Source organism: Dermochelys coriacea, chromosome 2 (genome assembly GCF_009764565.3).
Source record: "Dermochelys coriacea isolate rDerCor1 chromosome 2, rDerCor1.pri.v4, whole genome shotgun sequence".
In the NCBI taxonomy this organism is placed as follows: domain Eukaryota; kingdom Metazoa; phylum Chordata; order Testudines; family Dermochelyidae; genus Dermochelys; species Dermochelys coriacea.
In genome coordinates, this window is record NC_050069.1 from 192,441,728 (window position 1) to 192,460,463 (window position 18,736).

Genomic DNA, 18,736 nt, shown 5'->3' on the forward strand with positions numbered 1-18,736 from the left:
ACTAACAAATTTATTTGAGCGTAAGCTTTCGTGGATAGCTCACAAAAGCTTATGCTCAAATAAATTTGTTAGTCTCTAAGATGCCACAAGTACTCCTGTTCTTTTTGCAAACATTTCAGAGTCACAAACAACCTTCATTCCTGAGGTTTCATATCTCTGAGGTTCTACTGTAATTTCCCATAGTTTCTAGACTAAGTTTAAAACTAGTTTTAAACCTGTTAAGACAATTTCCTGAAAAGTTTTCTTCCAGAAAAGCTTGAAATTTACACTGAGAAGTCAGACTGTAAAAGGAAATAGTACAGAGTTTTCTTTACAGGGCAGGGGAACAAAAGGAGCAAAGATAATAGATGGAATTAAGCTTCTTCGGGGAGGAAATGATTTCATACTGCCAAAGAGAATTACAGTGCACTTGTTTCCAATGAAACAAGTTACTGCAAACTACTTTATCAAAATATTTCTTGGGGGGGGGGGGTATGCTAGAGGTCTATAAAATCATGACTGGTGTGGAGAAAGTGAATAAGGAAGTGTTATTTATTCCTTCTCATAACACAAGAACTAGTGGTCACCAAAGGAAATAGGTAGCAGGTTTAAAAAGAAAAGGACGTATTTCTTCACACAACACACAGTCAACCCGTGGAACGCTTTGCCAGAGGGTGTTGTGAAGGCCAAAACTAACAGTGTTCAACACAAAAACCACACACACACGATAAATTCATGGAGGATAGGTCCATCAACGGCTATTAGCCAGGATGGGCAGAGATGGTGTCCTGAGACTCTGTTTGCCAGAACCTGGGAATGGGCAACAGGAGATGGATCACATGATGATTACCTGTTCTGTTCATTCCCTTTGGGGCACCTGGCATTGGCCACTGTCGGAAGACAGGATACTGGGCTAGATAAACCATTGGTCTGACCCAGTATGGCTGCTCTTATGTTCTTAATAACGTTGAGTGTGTGGAAAACACTCGAGTGATAATATAGTGTTTGTACATTAAAACAACAATGTTGATAGTGAAACACAAAACTGGTATCTGCAAGAATGCCAAAAAACCAAGCATGATGATCTGGTGTAAGTGCCAGTTTCATTCAACACACCAAGTTAGACATTCACACATACTTTAAGAAAAGCGAACATTTACTTCAAATTACAGTATAGGCTTTTCAATCACAAAAAAAAAAGTGATCAGACAGTGGTCACATCCTGTGCAAAAAAACAAAACCACCCACAACTTAGGATATACAAAAAATAGTCGCACTAGTAGCACAAGGTACTTGAGCCATTTACACATTGCAGGATAAAGTAAATAAATACAGTAGCTGAAATATGGCACAGGTGCCTCAGATTCTAAACCAAAAGGAATGCCTCTGAAATGTTTAAGTTTATCCTTGCATTAGTTACAAAGTTCCACCACCATAAAAGTAAAGGAAAACAATTAAATAAAAACAAACTAAAATATTTATATCTAAGATGGTATTTATAGAGGTATACCTCCGAAGTGCAGAAGGTGGGACTCAGGCTTTGACATTTCTCTTTCAAGTACCCTCCAACACACTTTACAAAGTTCCACTCAATCTCAAAAGTAAATTTATATTTGAGGGACAATGTTACCAAAGTTGCATAATTTAATTTGTTACTCCCACAGCTGGAAGTTTTAAATCTCCACAGTCTTGAAATATCAATGTTCATCTTTAGTTGGTGAAACACAAAGAACTTGACAAAAGCCCTCAGGATTTCTTTATCCTCCAAATTCTGTGTTTTGCTTTCTCTTACATCCTCAGACTGCAATTCCTAGTTTGCAAATAAAAGAATGCAATATGCATCATACATCAAGAAAAGATGACGAAGAAGAACTTCCACGTTTTTGGATCTTTTCCTTGCTTCTCTCAACAACCTTCATGATCTCTGCCACTATGCAGACAGAAGAGGTGAGGCCCAGAAGAAACAACAAATCTAGAAGAAATAATTGGGTTGATTTTAACTTTGTTTCTTGTGCTTTTGCTAGTCTTTCTACAACCTAAGTCATACATTATGTCCTGTACTCCAGAGCAAGTTAAAATATCTTTTCTTTCTGATAGGCATTCTAATTGTTGAATATATACACATTTTAAGAGTCAATTTTTACAGGATAAAAATTAATGTATATATGTTACTCAGAATTCTTTGGATTGACAGAAGATTTAAATTGAAATGTTTCATATTCTATATTTTAACTATTTTCTATTAACATTTGTTAAAGTAAGAATGTCTAGTATATTACTATAAACAATATAATTCAATCTTATTCTGAATAGGCAGCTTTTTGGAAGTGAAACCTGTAAAGGAGTGATATTATACAATGAGAAATACTTGCATAGGAGGTAATTAATTTTCATCTCCAGGAAACCTCAGTAGAAAATCGCCATCACTACATTACTGTTGGCTTGATAAAGTTAAGATACTTAAAGTGATGGCAACTGTGGTAAAATGGCAACTTCTCAAAATCCTGACTGACATTTTAATGAAAACAATCCTAATGATGTGGAGTTTCTACTTCTTTTTAAACAGACATTCTCTGCTTAATCTCAAGTTTTTAAAATTTAGTGATTTAAAAAAAAAAAAAAAAAACCCAGAACTTTACAAAAGAACAAAAACTGATCAGTACTTCACTTTTGCATACATTGGAATTTATACTAGAAAAGAATTCTCTGCATATGAAGTATTTATGGATCTTGGAAGTACTGATCCATTTGTTTTGTGCTTTTCATATACATGTAATCATTGTTTTAAGAAAACTTTAACAGGACTTTGTATAAGAGGAGGCTCTGCACCATGTATAAAGGGCAAAATATGTTCTATAACCTTCTGCCACTGGATTTGGGGATTGATCAATGCCTAAAACAGAGCTAAGTGGAAAAGAAATACTTTTCTTACCTAATATGCTCAAGCTCTCCGTCTGGAAAACCTTCTGAAGTGGAGGAAAGTAAATGACCAATAATTGCCCCATTATAGATCCAAGAACCGCGTAACAAAACATTTTGTTACTGCAGAGTCCAATCTCAAACACAGATTTCGTCTGTGAAATAAAATAGCGAATTACTTTATACCTGTAGTTTTAATTCTATGATCTCTCTGTGCCTTAGTTATTTGCAACCAGTTATACAATGCAAAATTCTTTCCCTATCATTTGTTTTTATCCCAACATTCAAAAACTCAGTGACAGATTTGGGACAATCCAGAACAAATTCTCAAAAGATAAAATGAGATGATCCTATTTGATAACTATGTGACTTCTATACTTAATGAATTGCATATTGTCTCAAGATTGAGCTGTTTTCTGTTTAAGGTTAGGGATCCTTCAGAATGAAGAGAGGCAATATGATGGACACCCACCAACAACAGTACAGAATACATTCAGCAATGCTGAATCCACTTGTAGGTAGAAACATGGTCTAGATATCAGAAAGACAATTTAAAAAACAAACTGAAGAAATATTTTAAAGTTAGTTATATTTAACTTAAAAGCCATGTTCTCATTAATCCACATAATAACTAGGGGTCAGATTTACAAGGTTATTTAGGCACGTAAAGAGGCAGATGGTCACCTCATGGGATTCACAAAAGCACCTAAGCAGGTTAAATGCTTAACTCCAATCGATTTCAATGGGAGTAAAGTGCCTAACTTACTTTGGCACTTTTGGATATCCTACTACGCACCTATCCGCATCTTTAAAATGCCTAAATATACCTTCATAAATCTGGCCCTAGGCTAAGGAAATAAAATGAGGGGGAATTTGCTTCTGCACATGTACAATAAGTATTAATGGACATCTATTGTCAGTGCAACAGATTCATTCAGAATGCATCATGAAAATATAGCTGGCCAGTTAAGGGTCTATTTTCTCTCAGTGCAACTGTTTTTTTGTTTGTTTTTAAACATGTAATTCACACTGATTTATTTTCATAACAAGGATTAGCATAACAAATTTTCCTTGCTTTTTGTGGATAGCAAGTTAACTAGAAGGATTTTATTTTGTGAAGGTCCCTAAACAACTGAAGATATTAACTGGTATACTGCAAAGGAAGAATGATGATTAAATACATACATGCAGCAATACAGAGACACTAGCTTTTGCGTTTTTAATTAAGTTTTTTTTACTCTTGTGAGTTTAGGTCAGCATTGCTAGCCCAATGTTTTGGGGGTTTCATGCATCAATTACCCCAAATTAAAACCCTATCACACTGACGTGTGACTTCAAATGCTAGTCTGTTAGGCTTGTGGAGCTGCTAAGCTTGTTAGCACACATTAAAGCTGTGAGACACCACTTTCTCACATGATAAGAAAGTACATTTAAGAAAATGTCTGAAACCCAGAAATGAAATGAGCACAGCTTCAACAGGAAAAAAAAGGAGTATAGTTACTATATAAAGGGACAAAAATCTCAGGATACTTATCTTAGATATAGGATTGCATACCTGAGATCTGGAACTCAAAGCATTGAACATATCAAAAAACACAAAACAGGTGAAGGTCATAGTCGTATCTCGAGGTGTTATGACATTATCTCGTAACTAACAGAAGAAAGCAAGAAAATGGCTTCAGTGTATGTAACCTTGTAAATGAATAAACATTCAAAGCATTTATTTTAAGGAAGTTTTGTTCTAATATTTGGAAATAGCAAAAACTCCACTCTGCGACAAGCGGATTTAGCAAGTCATGGAACAAGCACTTACACACATGCTTATAAACTTTAATCTCATTAAGTAATACTCTTGATTTCAGGTTGTGATTAAAATTAATGGTGTGATTTTACAAACATTTATGCACAACTCAGAGTACAGGAAACTAATATATTACAACCAATATTTGATATTTACCTCCTTTAAGAATACGAAGTTATGTGGTCATTTTAGACCACCAACCACTTTCAATGCACAAAATGTTCACAGAAACGTATTTGAAAAAGCGCATTTGTGGAGTTGTGGGGGAGAAATGGGGACTGCTTTGAAATAAAATTACTCACCTTGTGCAATAACTGTGGTTTTTCAAGATGTTCCCCCAGGGGTGCTCCACTTCAGGTGCACATGCAGCTCTTGAGCCCTGGATCAGAAATTTTCATTAGCAGCATCCAATCAGCCCATGCACACATCCTATGCCTCCTTGGGCCACACAAACAGGCTATCTGGGGATGTGCAGGGGAACTGCCCTCAGTTCCTTCTACACCTGAACATCCCACAGAGAACAGTCTGAAGGAGGGCAGGTAGTGAAGCACCCTCATGAACACGTCTTGAAGAACCGCAGTTACTGCATAAGGTAAGTAGCCTCTTCGAGTAGCGTCCTTATGGACGGTCCACTTCAGGTGACACTGTTTCATAGGAATGGCCTTTGAGTAGCCAGCAGTTGAGGTCTGGGAAGACTAGGATTGCTTCTTGTTGGAGGTAAACAGCCACTGCCACCAGGACCTTTGACAGCCTTAAGGTGCAAGAAAGGCCGAAGGGAAATACTCAATACTGGAAATTATCTTGGCCTCTAGTGAAGCACAGCTATTTTCTTGTAGATCAAGAGCCAAAAACCAATCCCATTCCTCTAGTGAACGAGTTATAGCTGTCATTCACAATCCTGAACTTCTGGGATTTTACTTAGAAGTCTTAGATCCAAGATCAGTCTCCACCCTCCATTTTCCTTTGGCACAAGAAAATATTTCTAGTAAAACCCTTTATCCTTGTGAGGAGGTGGGATCTCCTAATTGAAGGAGAGAGTCCACGTCTTGCCTCAATATAAGCTCATGAGAGGGATTCCTGAAGGAAGACAGGGAAGATGGATGGAAGGGAAGAGGTAAAGCGAATGGTGTAGTCCGACATTATGATCCTTATGGCCCACTTGTCTGTGATCCATCTCCAAAACATGCTGGAAATGGCAAAGGCAGTCAAAACAGAGGTGGTGGGTGAATGGTTTCCAGCTGTAAAACCAGAGGTGTGGGAGGATTTGCACCCTCACATCAACCTGTCAAAACTGTTGCAGACTACGGAGTACTTGTGGAGAGTGGGTGAGTAGCCCTCTTTATGTCTTTTCCTGGGAGGGTCAGAGAATTTATGAAATCCAGAGAACTGAGCAGAACACACACACTCTGGGCAGTCTGACCTACTAAATCTTCTCTTAGTCATAGGTGTACATATATACACACGTTGGGATCATAAAGTCCTTTGAAGTCCTTTAGCATGTGCACGGACTCATCTGTGATCTCCAATAGCAGCTTTAGCCCATCGAAGGGGAGGTCTTCTGTTCTGTACCTCTCTCAGAAACCCTGAGAGTTGGACCCCAGATGCCTTGCACATAATACTGCCATGGAGATGGACCTGGCAGCAGTATTAAAGAATGCTTGAAGAGCATAAATGGCCTTCTGAAATAATGGACTACGCTTGTTCCTTATGTTCCTGCAGCAGATATTCAATAAAGGCCATAAATCTATCGTAGTTTATAAAATTATATTGGTCTGTGATCGCCTGATACTTCACAATCTGAAATTCTCTGGCTGCCAACTAATAGGACTTCCATCCAAAAAGGTTTGTTTCTTTTGGTGCTAGTCATACAGGTCCTTGTAGACTTGGATTAGTATTGCTTACCCCATTTATTTACAGCATCCTCCACCAGGGAGTTAGTTGGAGGGGTGAGAACACAGATTCTGAGTCCTTAGGGAAACATATTTCTTATCTACCTATTTACACATTGGCAGAAAAGTATCAGGTGTTTGTCATAGTCTTAGCTGGATCCAGGAGCATCTATAATGGGTAACATCGCCCTGCAGGGCACTGCTGACTGCAGGATGTCCAGCAGTTTGTGCCACGAGTCCTTGACCTCTTCAAGTAGCATCGGAAGAGTGCCAGCTGCCTTCTTTGTAAGATCCTGAAAGTGCCGGAAATCGTTGGCCATGGAAAGTGGAAGAGGCATAACTGCCTCGTCTGGAGACAGAAGATGAATTATGTGTTTGAGGGGTGTCCTCTATCCACCTAAGTCTCCTGTTCCTCAAACATCTCATCTTTTGCGGGGGGACTGGTTAGAGAGGAGAGAGGATTGTACAGTCTAGCATCCTTATGAGACTGTCAGTGGTTTAGCAAACTGCTGCTGATAGCTCAGGGATCCCAACATGGCCACTGTGGGTCCCATACAGGAGTAAGGATGGTTCCACCATCTTTGTCATCGAGCACAAGGATCTTCCGATGACACTCAAAGACTGGGTTCCTACATATCCATATAGGAGAACCAAGTCAGTTCCTCTTTGAAGTCTCCTTCATCCTCCTCAATATCCTTCAAAGTGGGGGCACCCAGAGAAAAGGCCAGTACCAAAAGGCCATGGTAACCTGGAGACCAGGATCTCACTACTCAGATGCTCGGTATCTATGAGCAGTAGGGACCCTGGTTCATCCATCACAGACAGGTCCTTAGAGTACCTGAATTAATGTGGTACAGAGTAGGGGACAACATGGCAGCCAAAGACACGGTACATCACTTGGGACCATATTGATACAGGTACTGATCTTCTCTGGTGCCACTGTTTGCTCGGAACTGAGGGTGCTGAATGGCTAGGCACTGAAAACAGGACTATGCCAGATGGTACCAGTCAAAGTGGTTATGCTTGACCTCCTTGTTCCTTGTACACTGTACTGAGGCCCTGTAGGAGCAGTGTTTCTCCTTCAAGCTATGGGGCTTTCCAGCCCTGTTGGTACCAGAGGATAATTTTTCACTTCTACAGTATCAAACTGAGAGGTCAAGTCTTCCAAGACCATGAATCTCAGAGAGGACTGGGGCCTTTTAGGAGCTGGCTCCTTAAGATGAGTGTCCACACTCCTCTCCTTGGAAACATTCCATGAAGTCTCCATAGCTTTCCTTTTCTTAAGGGAAACGTGCTAATGTTGAAGGGGTGCCAAATCTGTTTGATGACAGATGTATCGGGTGTGCGGGAAGGCTCCTGACTCAGAAGGCAGTCCAAAGAAGCACTCTCCATCAGCCACCTCAGTTTAGTCTCCCTGTCCTTCCTTTCCCTGGATTAGAGGGCCAGGCATAAATTGAACTTTTTGGAGATGTGTAACTCCCCAAGCAATGGAGACACAGAGTGGCCATCGCTAACTGGTATATGCAGGAGAGGCAGTGTTTAAAATGTTGCGAGACATGCATACCCTGACAGGACAATAAGGCTCCCAGAAGGGAAGAGGAGTCACATCAGTCCTCTTATGACTATATCATTAACAACTAAGCACACTTAGTCCCAAACTTTTGAAGGTTGCACCCCCACCCCTTACCCAGGGGCCAGGCTGCATGAACAGGGATAAGGGGGTGGAAACAGAAGCGGCACCACTGCCGGGCCTGTGGCTAAGTGCAGCTCTGCTCCCAACCCCATCCCCAGCCTTGGCCCGGGAACGGAGCCGAGGCCAGCGGCTGAGGGCAGGGCCAGGAGCAGAGCCATGCTGAGGCTGTGGCCAGGCATGAGGCTGGAGACTTGGCTCAGGGTGGGAAGGGGCTGAGTGGCTTCTGAACTAAGCTAATGCTACACGAAAACCACCATAGGAAACGGTGCACAAGATAGCAAAGGTACATTCAAGGTAACAAGTGAAAGCCCAGTCTTAGGCCAAGGTAGTTGAGAAGGAACCGAGGGTGGTTTGCCCATACATCCCTATTTATGCTTGGCACATAGCACAAGGTGGCATAGGATGCATGTGCAGGCCGGACAGACACAGCTAATGGAAAATCTCCAATTAAAGGCTTGACAAGCACACATGCGCTTGAAATGGAGCACCCACAGGGTGCCTGCCTCAAGAGGGTCTATTTTTAATACCACACCTAATACTATTATAGCTCTCCCTTTCAACAATCTCTGAAATTCTTCCCTACAATCTGGCTGCCCAGCATACAATTTGGGATGAAACCGTTTCCGATAACTAAAAATTCAAATTTATGCACATTCTTAATTTAACTGCCAATATTAATGGGATTTGTGCTATAAATTAAGTTTCACTTATTGCTTTAACACTTCTCCATTTTTCATACCTCCCTCCAGAAGACAAACAGTGTTCCAAACACAATAATTATTGATGAAACTAGTATTTTAACAATCAAGTTTTTGGTCAAAATGCTGTCCTTCAAGTTTCTTGGGGGCTTCCGAATAACATCTTTATCCACAGGTTCCACTCCCAGGCTTTAAAAAAATAAAATCAAGACATTTTAGAATACTAAATTTATCACCAAAATACAAGATTTCAAATCAATAGTGAATAATTCAGAAAGAGAATGATCTTAGATGCTTTTCTGAATAGAAAGAATATTCAATCTGTAAACAAGGAGTCCTCTCTAGCATACGAGTATTTATTATTTCACATTAAGTGCTATGCAATATTAGAGTTGTAGGGTTGCACTGTCAATTAATGTAGTATTTTCCTGCATCACATGCATCTTAGATTTCTAGAATCTCATCACCATAGCTCCCATGTACTTTCTAAAAATCTAAAATATAGGCGACACATACACAGTAGCAGAAAAAGGTTTATCCAGTGTCTAAACTCCCCTAATCTGGAGCTAATGGACTGTACTTTTCTCTCCCACACGTCGGGAGACGGTTTACTCAATCGAAGAGGCACTTGTTGCAAAGTGCCTCCTCAGAGCAGTCACCCGTCACCTGATTCTTTCCTGGCACACACTTTTAGAAGTGCTATAAAGCTGTAAACTCAAACCTTTTGATAATCATGCAGAACTCTTCTTAGATTCCCTTAAAAACTAGGTTGGGCTACTAGCCCATGGAATGCTGCATCCAACCTTAGGAGAATTACAATGGAAAGGTCACTGCTACTGCTTAGAAAAGCCAGTCCCCCTGCCAAAGTCCAGGCTCTCTCTCGAAAGGTGTTATCTCCTTGTTCAGTAGGAAGGATTCATGTCCTTCTGACAACAAAAATCCCTCTTCTCTGAAGTGATACATCCATCTGTATGGTACCTGAAGCATTATTCTATTTCTTGATTAGGGCAGTCATAGACAGAACTCTAAACTATTGTTACCAGAACCTTAAAAGATCACTCATTAGATAAGAATCAGACCAAAATAAAGGATGAGCTTTACATGGTGGAGACCACCAAACTCTAGTGGGACAAAGGAGCATATTCATATTGCTCCTGACTCTTTTGGAAAAAAAAAGTTACTTCTCCCTTATCAAGGAGAAGTTATGGCCAGGTCATTTTTATCCTGATCCCGCTCTCAGCCACATATGCAGAAAGCAGTAGAGCAACAGAATCCGGGTTTGCTGGGAAGAAAATGAAGCTAAGTGTCAACAGCATACGGGAGACACTGCAGTTTGAAGTGTCAGTCTTCCTTATTCTTTATACACATTGAACAGAAGGGATAACAATACAGAGCTATGCTGCAAACATCACACTAGGTAGCTATGTTGCACAAGTAAAAGATGTTCTTCCAGTTTTTAGAAGTCACTTTAAAAGAAGTTTGAGAGACAGTTCTCAAGTTACATACATAGGAAGTTGCTCTTTCCTGAAAAGATCATGGTATTTGTTTATTTTGCTGGAATCAGACTCCATCAAGAGCTGAAAATAATATTTTACCTTTGAGCTGGAGGTCCATCCATAATAATATTGATCCACAAGATCTGCATGGCATTGAGAGGATTAGGTAAATTCATTAATGTAGCCAGTGAGATTAAAGTCAATGCAGCTATACTCCTGTTGAGAAAAGCCATTTTATAAATTGTCAGTATGGCACATTCCTGAAGATTAGTTGATAATACTTTCTACTCAACACTTAAAAGTGCTGAAAATTAGGTATGTTGTGTTTAGATAGTCTTAGTACTTGATTTAAAAGCTAACCCTAACTTTGCAAGGCAAAGTATTGGGGCCACTTAGATTAATCTGTCGAAACAGATTTTGTTTAAAATATGGAAGTTTTGTATTTTATATTAATGCAACAAAAAAAAAATCAGAGTTTGTCTTTTAGTCTAAAAATGACTCCCAATCTTCCATATAATCTTTTAAAAGTATCATTGGTCAACACCCAACAACTTAATATATTTTGCAATAAGTAATTAATTTGCATATTTTGTTGTGTTGGTTTGGGCAATAGGGTGTGTAGAAAGTTGAACTTTTAACTATGTTCCTTGGAATGCAAACTGCTAGATTAATTTTCTTTTAATGAAAATAAAGACGCTGTGTGAAACTGCTAGTTTGAGAGACTAATAACCTTAATCAACCAAGTGAAACACTACCCAGACTTCCTAAAATGAGAAATTTTACTTAGGGATGGGGACACTTCCCTCTACAGATTGATCAGGAGACAGGAAAACACAGACAGGTGAATGGAATCAAAGAGACAGGATCTAATTTTATTAATACTGAAGGGGGACTGACCGCCCTCCCAAACTATTAGGAATTAACTGGGTCCAGTGCAAGGTTACTTGGCCTAACATTACAACCAAGAAATGATTCCTGATTCAGCCCACTGCTGAATCCTACCACACTTCTCCTGCAAAGGGGTAATGAATCAGAGAAAAGGGACCACTCTGTTTGCAAAGACCTAACACCATCCTAGGCTGAGTTCACCAGTCCTTCCTGAGTCTTGTGCTCAATACCCCAGGTATAGCCACAAGTTGCAATAATATTTATTGACATTTGTTATCCCCCCTGCATGCCCTGCCTCTTAAAAAACAAACAAAAAAACAAAAAAAACAAAAAAAAACAAGAACACCTCATCCATATTATTCTCACCTACCAAGCCTGCAGAATGCTTGAGGTAGGTAAAACAACCCACTGGGCAGCTTGCCAATCTCTCCCAGAAGGAAAAAAAAATATTGAACCCAGAAGATGATAGGTTAGGCCCACAACAAGCCTAGAAACTTGGATATGGGTGTGGGTGGCTAGGGGAGGTTGAGGTCTGTTCCAATCTTATCAGCCCCTCCCTCCCCCCATGATTGATATGTGTATTCTGGGTCAGGAGAGAGGAAGGGACATTGTGCCACAGGAATGCACCTCTCCAGTCATGACCCTGTAGGAGGAGTGAGCAAACTATGGACCGGGGGCCGGATCTGGCCTGTCAGGGCTTTGGATCCAGCACGCGGGATTGCACCCCATGGTGCCGCAGGTCCCGCGCTGCTTTCAGAAGCAGCCAGCACCACGTCCCTGTGGCCTGGGCAGAGGGCAGCAGAGGGCTCCATGCATTGCCCTTGCCTCCAGGCACCACCACCCCCTGCAGCTCCCATTGACTGGGAACAGGGAACTGCGGCCAATGGGAGCTTCAGGGGAGGTACCTGGAGGCACAGCAAGGGCAGCATGCGGAGCCCTGTGCCCCCCCCACCCAAGGGCAGCGCAGGGATATGGTGCCGGCCGCTTCCCGGAGCGGTGCGGGGCCAGAGCAGCCTACTCTGCCCCGGTGCGTGCCGCTGTCTGAACCCCAAACCCTTCCTGCACCCCTCCTGTACCCCTTCCCTGCATCCCCTCCTGCATTCTGCACCCCTCCAACACCCCAAACCCCTTCCGAGTCCCCTTATATACCCCGCACCTCTCCTCTGCCCCCAAATCCCTTGCCCTCAGCCCATTCCTGCACACCGCACCACCTCCTGCACCCCAAACCCCTGCCCTGCATACAATTTCCCCACCCAGATGTGGCCCTCGGCCCAAAAAGTTTGCCCACCCCTGCCCTATAGGGTGATCAGACTAGCAGGAGAATAGCTAAGTAGTTCCTTTCCATCTTAGAGGGGGGTTGTCAAGGTGTCACAAGGTTTTTTAAAAACAGCAAAATACCCACCGACCAAAGTCATACTTAAATACTAGTAGTAAAATAGAAAATGGGGGTAGGGGAAAATGAATGATTAGGAAACTTTCACAATAATGATCAATGTGCCTTCTAACCTAGTGTGCATCACCACCAATGCTTGTAGACTCTACACTAATATTTATCACATTCGGTTCTGTGCAATAGGAAACTTAACTCATTTACAGTGTAATTGGAAGCTTCTGACATTGGCAATGATGTTGCAAACTTACGTGCTTAGTTGAAATCTAACAAAATTTTTTATGTTATTATAAATTCCTTTACCCTCTTCAATTGCAGACCTGCAATTAAAAACAAAACAAAAACAAAAATTTGTTAGTCTCTAAGGTGCCACAAGTACTCCTTTTCTTTTTGCGAATACTTACACAGTTAGACCAATGAAGGTAATGTAAAAAAGCTTAAAATATTAAGCTATGCTGAAAAAAGTGAATTCCAGCAGTTTTAATTATATTTTAAATTGTTTCAAAACTTCACAAAATATGTTACAAGAGCCTTCTATTCCACTCAGGCAATTATAATCATGCTTATTCAGCTTTTCTATTACTAATTTAGTCATTAATTTTCTCATTCCAGCTCTACTACAACTTGACTTTCAAAATAAGAGGATATAATTTAAAAAAAAAAAAGATCACTTACAGGTGACCTTAATACCTGATCTTGAAGAGCTACCTTTAACCCATTTGCACAAGAAACTGGAATTTCCTGATGTTATGTGGCTAAATCACAATATATTCCTTTAGGGAATAATCAGCTTGAAGAGTTTCAGAGGGGTTAGTTTCAGAATTTAAGGGTTAGAGCATAACTAATTTAACCTATTTGAAATCTATAAGGCTAGTTGAGGAGTTAATATATACTCTAGATTGGATGGCAGAGTTTGACTCCAGGGCTTCTATCTAAATAAGACAATAATATCCCTATTCTTGTCTTAATGAATACAAGCAAGGATAAATCAATCAATTAGTTACATACAAGGAACTGATAATGCCTGAAAATATTTTTTATCATCTGTAGACATTTCAATAATTTCTTTTCAGAAATAAAATCAAGATTAAAATCCTCAATACTGGACTTTTTCTAAAAGATGCTCTAAGAACTATTTTGGCAAAGTTTGATAGCCTGTGTTGTACAGGAGGTCAGACCAGATGATCACAATGGTTCCTTCTGGCCTTGGAATCCATGAATAGGAAAAACACTTGTAAGTGCTTAAGCGTATCATTCATGCAAAAGTTGGCTAAAGCCCAGGAAGAGTGTTCTGAAATTCTCCTGTTCTATTTTCCCCAGACTTAATGAAAAACAAGTTCAGTTTTACAAAAAGCTTAATCTTAAAGAAAAGGTAAAGCTGGGTGAAAAGGTAGAAATCAGAAGCACAGACTAGGAATAGGAAAGTAGAGTTTGTCAGGCAATGAGAAATACTACTAGTGTAATGCAACAGAGTGTACTCCTGCTATACTACAAGGATAGATGTGTTTCTTTCAAGAGGAGATGTCAAACATCCCCAAGCTCCATTTGCATGGGGCTGGAGACTTATCCATCCATCTTGTATTTATTTTGGTTTAAGCCAAAATACCATCGTCGTTTTTCTCAGCTAACAATGTTTTGTAGGAATGACCACAAAACAATGAAAAGTAACCCAAATCAAAGATGGTCAGTTGCAGCTTTCAAAGCAAATTACTTTTACTATGAGATTTTAGTTCCTTCTTGGAGGAACAACTACAACATCAGCAGGTACACCTTGATTTATCTGAACATAAAAAAAGTTTAAACATTTCTATATAATATAATATGCAAATATATAACTGTGCCTATGCTAGACTTCTCTTTCAGATTCCCATCACTGCGGCTCCACTGATTGTAGTAATACTACTACACATCAGACACTTGTTTTTTTAAAGCACATAACTCCAATGTGGTCTAACCTTGCTCAGAGCAGTTGGTATTACAATGGTTAACATATGGATGTCCTTTTTGCACTGCACTCTCAAATTACCAATGTTCATACCAGTAGAAAGTGTTAATGGAAAAAAAAAAAAAGGTCAGCATAGCCTACGTCTAAAGTCTTAAATAGTTCTAATACCAATATGCATCTAAGAACAGACTCCCTTCTCCTCCTCCAACTCCTTCCATAGAAATTTGCATACTCTTGCTGACAAGCTGCCCAAGTGCTTATGAAAGGTAACCAGATAATATAAAAAGCTTATTTAGAACCCATGAAAATAATGGTTTGAATAAAGGCATTCATGTTTTTTAGATTACAGTACAAGCTAATCAACACTAAAGATCAATTTTCTTAGGATAGGCATAGGAATTTGTAAGTTAACTGCAGCTAAATATACAAGAAAGTATCCTTTTGCAAAGTATAGTTCATTGGGGGGAGGGGGAAGTGATTTTCTAATGCTTATTTTATTTAAGACTTGTTGAGTACTTGCAAAAATCAGAAACTTACATTATTGTCTGAAAATCATCATCCACTAGGATCATATCAGCTGCTTCCTTACAAACATCCGTTCCAGTCTGCCCCATTGCCACTCCAATATCTGCAGCCTTCAGAGCTACAGCATCATTCACTCCATCTCCTGTCATAGCTACTACTGCACCATTGTTTTGTAAGGACTACAAAAAAAGGAAAGAATTTGTTTAAGGCAACGATCAGAGCAATCTGGTCCACACCACTTTCCTGACAGTCTAAGATCATGTCATCCAATTATAAAAATGGTATGTTTCCATTTAAGTGAGCTCTTACCTGTGATTTCTCCTAAAGAAAACCACACCTCAATCTAAAGTTACTGTACTCCTTCCCAGAAAGCCCAACTAAAAACCTATGCTTGTAGAGAAGTGAGAGCTTGCTCAAAAGTTGTATTTAAGAAATAATCAAAAAGAGCAAATAAAGTCCATGAAGACGACCATGTGTTTATATTTAACATTGTTTTCCTATATTTCTTGCAATTACATTCCAACTGTTCCTTAATGTGATTTCTTCATTATCTTTGCTGTTTTACTTGTGATAATTGTTATCTTGAGAAAAATCTCTATTTTGTAGTCCTGCTTTATTCACTTTTCTTCTAATGCTTCTATGTCACTTTAGCCACTTTCTTAGGTTCAGAATTGAAGCATTACCACAGAAGTGGCTTGAAATTCATGCCTTTTCATTCTGTTTGGGATGCAGCAGAAACATGGATTCCCATACGTTTCTAGTGAATTCAACTGCAGTGTGACAATCTCAGTTGGCCCTCTGGCATCTGAAAAAGTGTTATGCTGCCAACAGCAGCTGCATGTAGTTGCTCCGCTGGGCATTGTATGGTTTCCCAACTTGTCTTCTTTTCAAATAAATTTCTGTTTCACAACCAAATACATTTCAAATCTATTTCATTCTGACATATCTTAACCTGTTACAATTTTAATAAATACATTACAAAATAATGTCTATAGCAGTTGTCCTGCACTTCCTACTTCTGGAGAAACATACCTTTATGATTTTCAATTTATGTCTGGGACTGGCTCTGTAAAACACTGCAACCTATCAAAGGAAGAGCATAAAGAATGAGCATTGAAAACTTGAGAAATTAAGGCTGAAACTTATACTGTAAAATTAGATACAAAAATACTTTGAATACCAAACTATATCCCCATATAATTAGCTTTCAAGTAGGAGCATTCAGGGAGTTCGATTTATATTGATCAGATTAGATGTTACCCATATTTCAATAAAGGTCACAGATTAAGAATGCTGCAGTCCTCATTTTTGCAGACATGCATTCTTTTGTAAATAAAACAATATTTTGGAACAAAAGTTGTGGAAGAGTCAAGTTTGAGCCTCAAACTAACTTCATGTTTTTTAATTTTAGTAACTGAACATTCACAACTGTCAAAATTGCAAACTGAATGAGGTTATTCATCAGTCAAGCAAGTTAATTATCCTTTGCAAATAACTGGTTTGTTAGAGGGAGCTCAAGGATTGATTAAAAATTAAAAAGGCATGGAAAATTTTTCATAAAAGGAGACAGACAACTGGCACAGTCTAGAGATAGTGAATACATGATAAAGGTATAATGAAGAGTATTTACAAGGTTGATTGGGAACTTCTATTCATCCCTTCCCATGAAACAAGAAGGAGGCCATTCAATGAAATTGAACACATCTATTAAAGGAAACTTCTCACAATGCACAATTAACTCTTTGCCACAAGGTATTAGAGGCTAAGAGATCAGCTGTACTCAAATTGATTATACAGATAATGAAAACATCCGAAGTTAAATTATTAAGGTTTAAAAAACCCAAAGTTTGGAAGGGATATAAAGCTTCATACCATATGACAGCCTCTAATTGAGAGAGATCAAGAAAAAGTTTGGGGCAAGCTATTCCCTAACTACTGATGACTGGGTTTCTGCACCATCTTTTGAAGCATCTGGACATGATCAGACTAAGGGCAGGTCTACACTAAAAGTGCTACATCAGTGCAGCTGCACTAATGCAGCTGCGCCACTGTAGCACGTCTGCTGAAGATGCTCTGTGCCAACGGGAGAGTGTTCTCCCATCCACCTCCGCGAGAGAGGGAAGCTATGTCAGTGGGAGCCACACTCCTGCCAATATAGCACGAGTGTGGACAGCGCTTAGGTTGCTGTAATTTGCGTCGCTGGGGGGTAGGGTTACAAACTGTGGTTGGACGAATACCTGGAGGTTTCATCACAAAGATTAATCTTTAATTAAAGAAATGTCAATTCCTGGAGACTGCAGGGAAATCCTAGAGTGCAGGTGTCTGTCTTTTTCATACCCCTGTGCAATGCAAGTTAGATCAATTGAAGCAGAAGCGTAGACTTACCCATAGTGAACAGCTGGCCTGGTCTGCTATGACAGTTTCCATGTTCCTAAATTAGAGGGTTTGGCTTTTCATAATTTAATGCATCATCTTTCTATTAAAAACCATCTTGTCTGTTTCTTAGGAAATGTTTAGTTTTTTATAAATAAGAATGCTTCTCTCAGCACAGGCTACATCCTTTTATTACATTACTGTAATTAGTAGAGGGGAAATGGTTATACTAACCTTTGGTACTATTTGTGAAAGCTGTTGAATATCCAAAGTATCTATTTCTTCTCCTGAGAAGGACTGTGAATTTTTGGAATATAACCCAAGGCGACTAGCTGGAAAGAGGGGAAATAAAAATAAATAAAGTGATTTAACAGACTACCAGTTTTTCTAGTATATGGTATACAAGATTTTGTGCATCTATTCAGCCTTATAACATTTGCTACATGTATGTTTACTCCAGTAGCTTCATAACTATTATGGAATCAGTAAACTGGAGTAGTTACCTGAACTCTTGAGAAATAAAACGTGTCATGAAGTCTATTCTGATTACATGTTCATATTTGTATCAACATCTAGAGGCTTCAAGTGGGTCAGTGCCCCATTGTGTTACGTGCTGTACAAACAGTGAAAACAACAGTCCCTGCACCAAAAAGCTTACAATCCAAAAAAAAAAAAAAAAAAAAAAAAAAGGAATAGGAAATTAGCAAATGGATATGAACAGGTAGAGAAAGGATGGGGTCATAAAATGGGAACTTTTAAGTGTTTGTGGAAAAGAAAAAAAAATCACTCAGGCAAAAGTGAAATTTCAATCTAATTTAGCTCCTTTTACAAAGCTTTGTGATCAGCCCACACAAAGAATCCCCCTCTCTAAACCAATAAAGTACAGAAGTCATGTAGATAACTTGTTCAAAGTTTAAAAAAAAACAAAAAAAAAACACTTTCAACTTGAAATCCAGTCACATATACAAAAGAGTTCTGGTACCATACTTGTTCTGAGTAACCTGGCCCAGTTTCCCTGGGTGCTTGCTGCTATGTGAAAGGCCCCCCACAGACAGGGAAAACTGTACAAAAATGAACTGTTAAATTGACTGAGCATACACTAGTGCTAGATGGGGAAAAACAACACACTAAACTAAACTA

The 18,736-nt window shown here is 39.4% G+C and overlaps 1 protein-coding gene across 9 annotated transcripts in view; it reads right to left on the minus strand.

The window, feature by feature from the left end:
* Positions 1 to 1,117: 1,117 nt before the first annotated feature.
* ATP2C1 (ATPase secretory pathway Ca2+ transporting 1) overlaps positions 1,118 to 18,736 on the minus strand; it is a 109,083-nt gene continuing 91,464 nt past the window's right edge. For 7 of the 9 annotated variants that reach the window (XM_038391978.2, XM_038391981.2, XM_043508944.1 and 4 more), the window contains 9 exons: positions 17,831 to 17,928; positions 16,256 to 16,306; positions 15,236 to 15,402; positions 13,005 to 13,073; positions 10,575 to 10,691; positions 9,021 to 9,168; positions 4,454 to 4,549; positions 2,912 to 3,053; positions 1,118 to 1,951 (listed from right to left, as the gene is read on the minus strand). In XM_038391978.2, coding sequence (XP_038247906.1) covers positions 1,821 to 1,951; positions 2,912 to 3,053; positions 4,454 to 4,549; positions 9,021 to 9,168; positions 10,575 to 10,691; positions 13,005 to 13,073; positions 15,236 to 15,402; positions 16,256 to 16,306; positions 17,831 to 17,928 — 1,019 coding nt within the window. In that variant the 3' untranslated portion in view covers positions 1,118 to 1,820. Of the gene's footprint in view, positions 1,952 to 2,911; positions 3,054 to 4,453; positions 4,550 to 5,001; positions 5,079 to 9,020; positions 9,169 to 10,574; positions 10,692 to 13,004; positions 13,074 to 15,235; positions 15,403 to 16,255; positions 16,307 to 17,830; positions 17,929 to 18,736 lie in introns of those variants that run through there. The other 2 variants (XM_043508947.1, XM_043508948.1) reach the window with 2 other exon arrangements.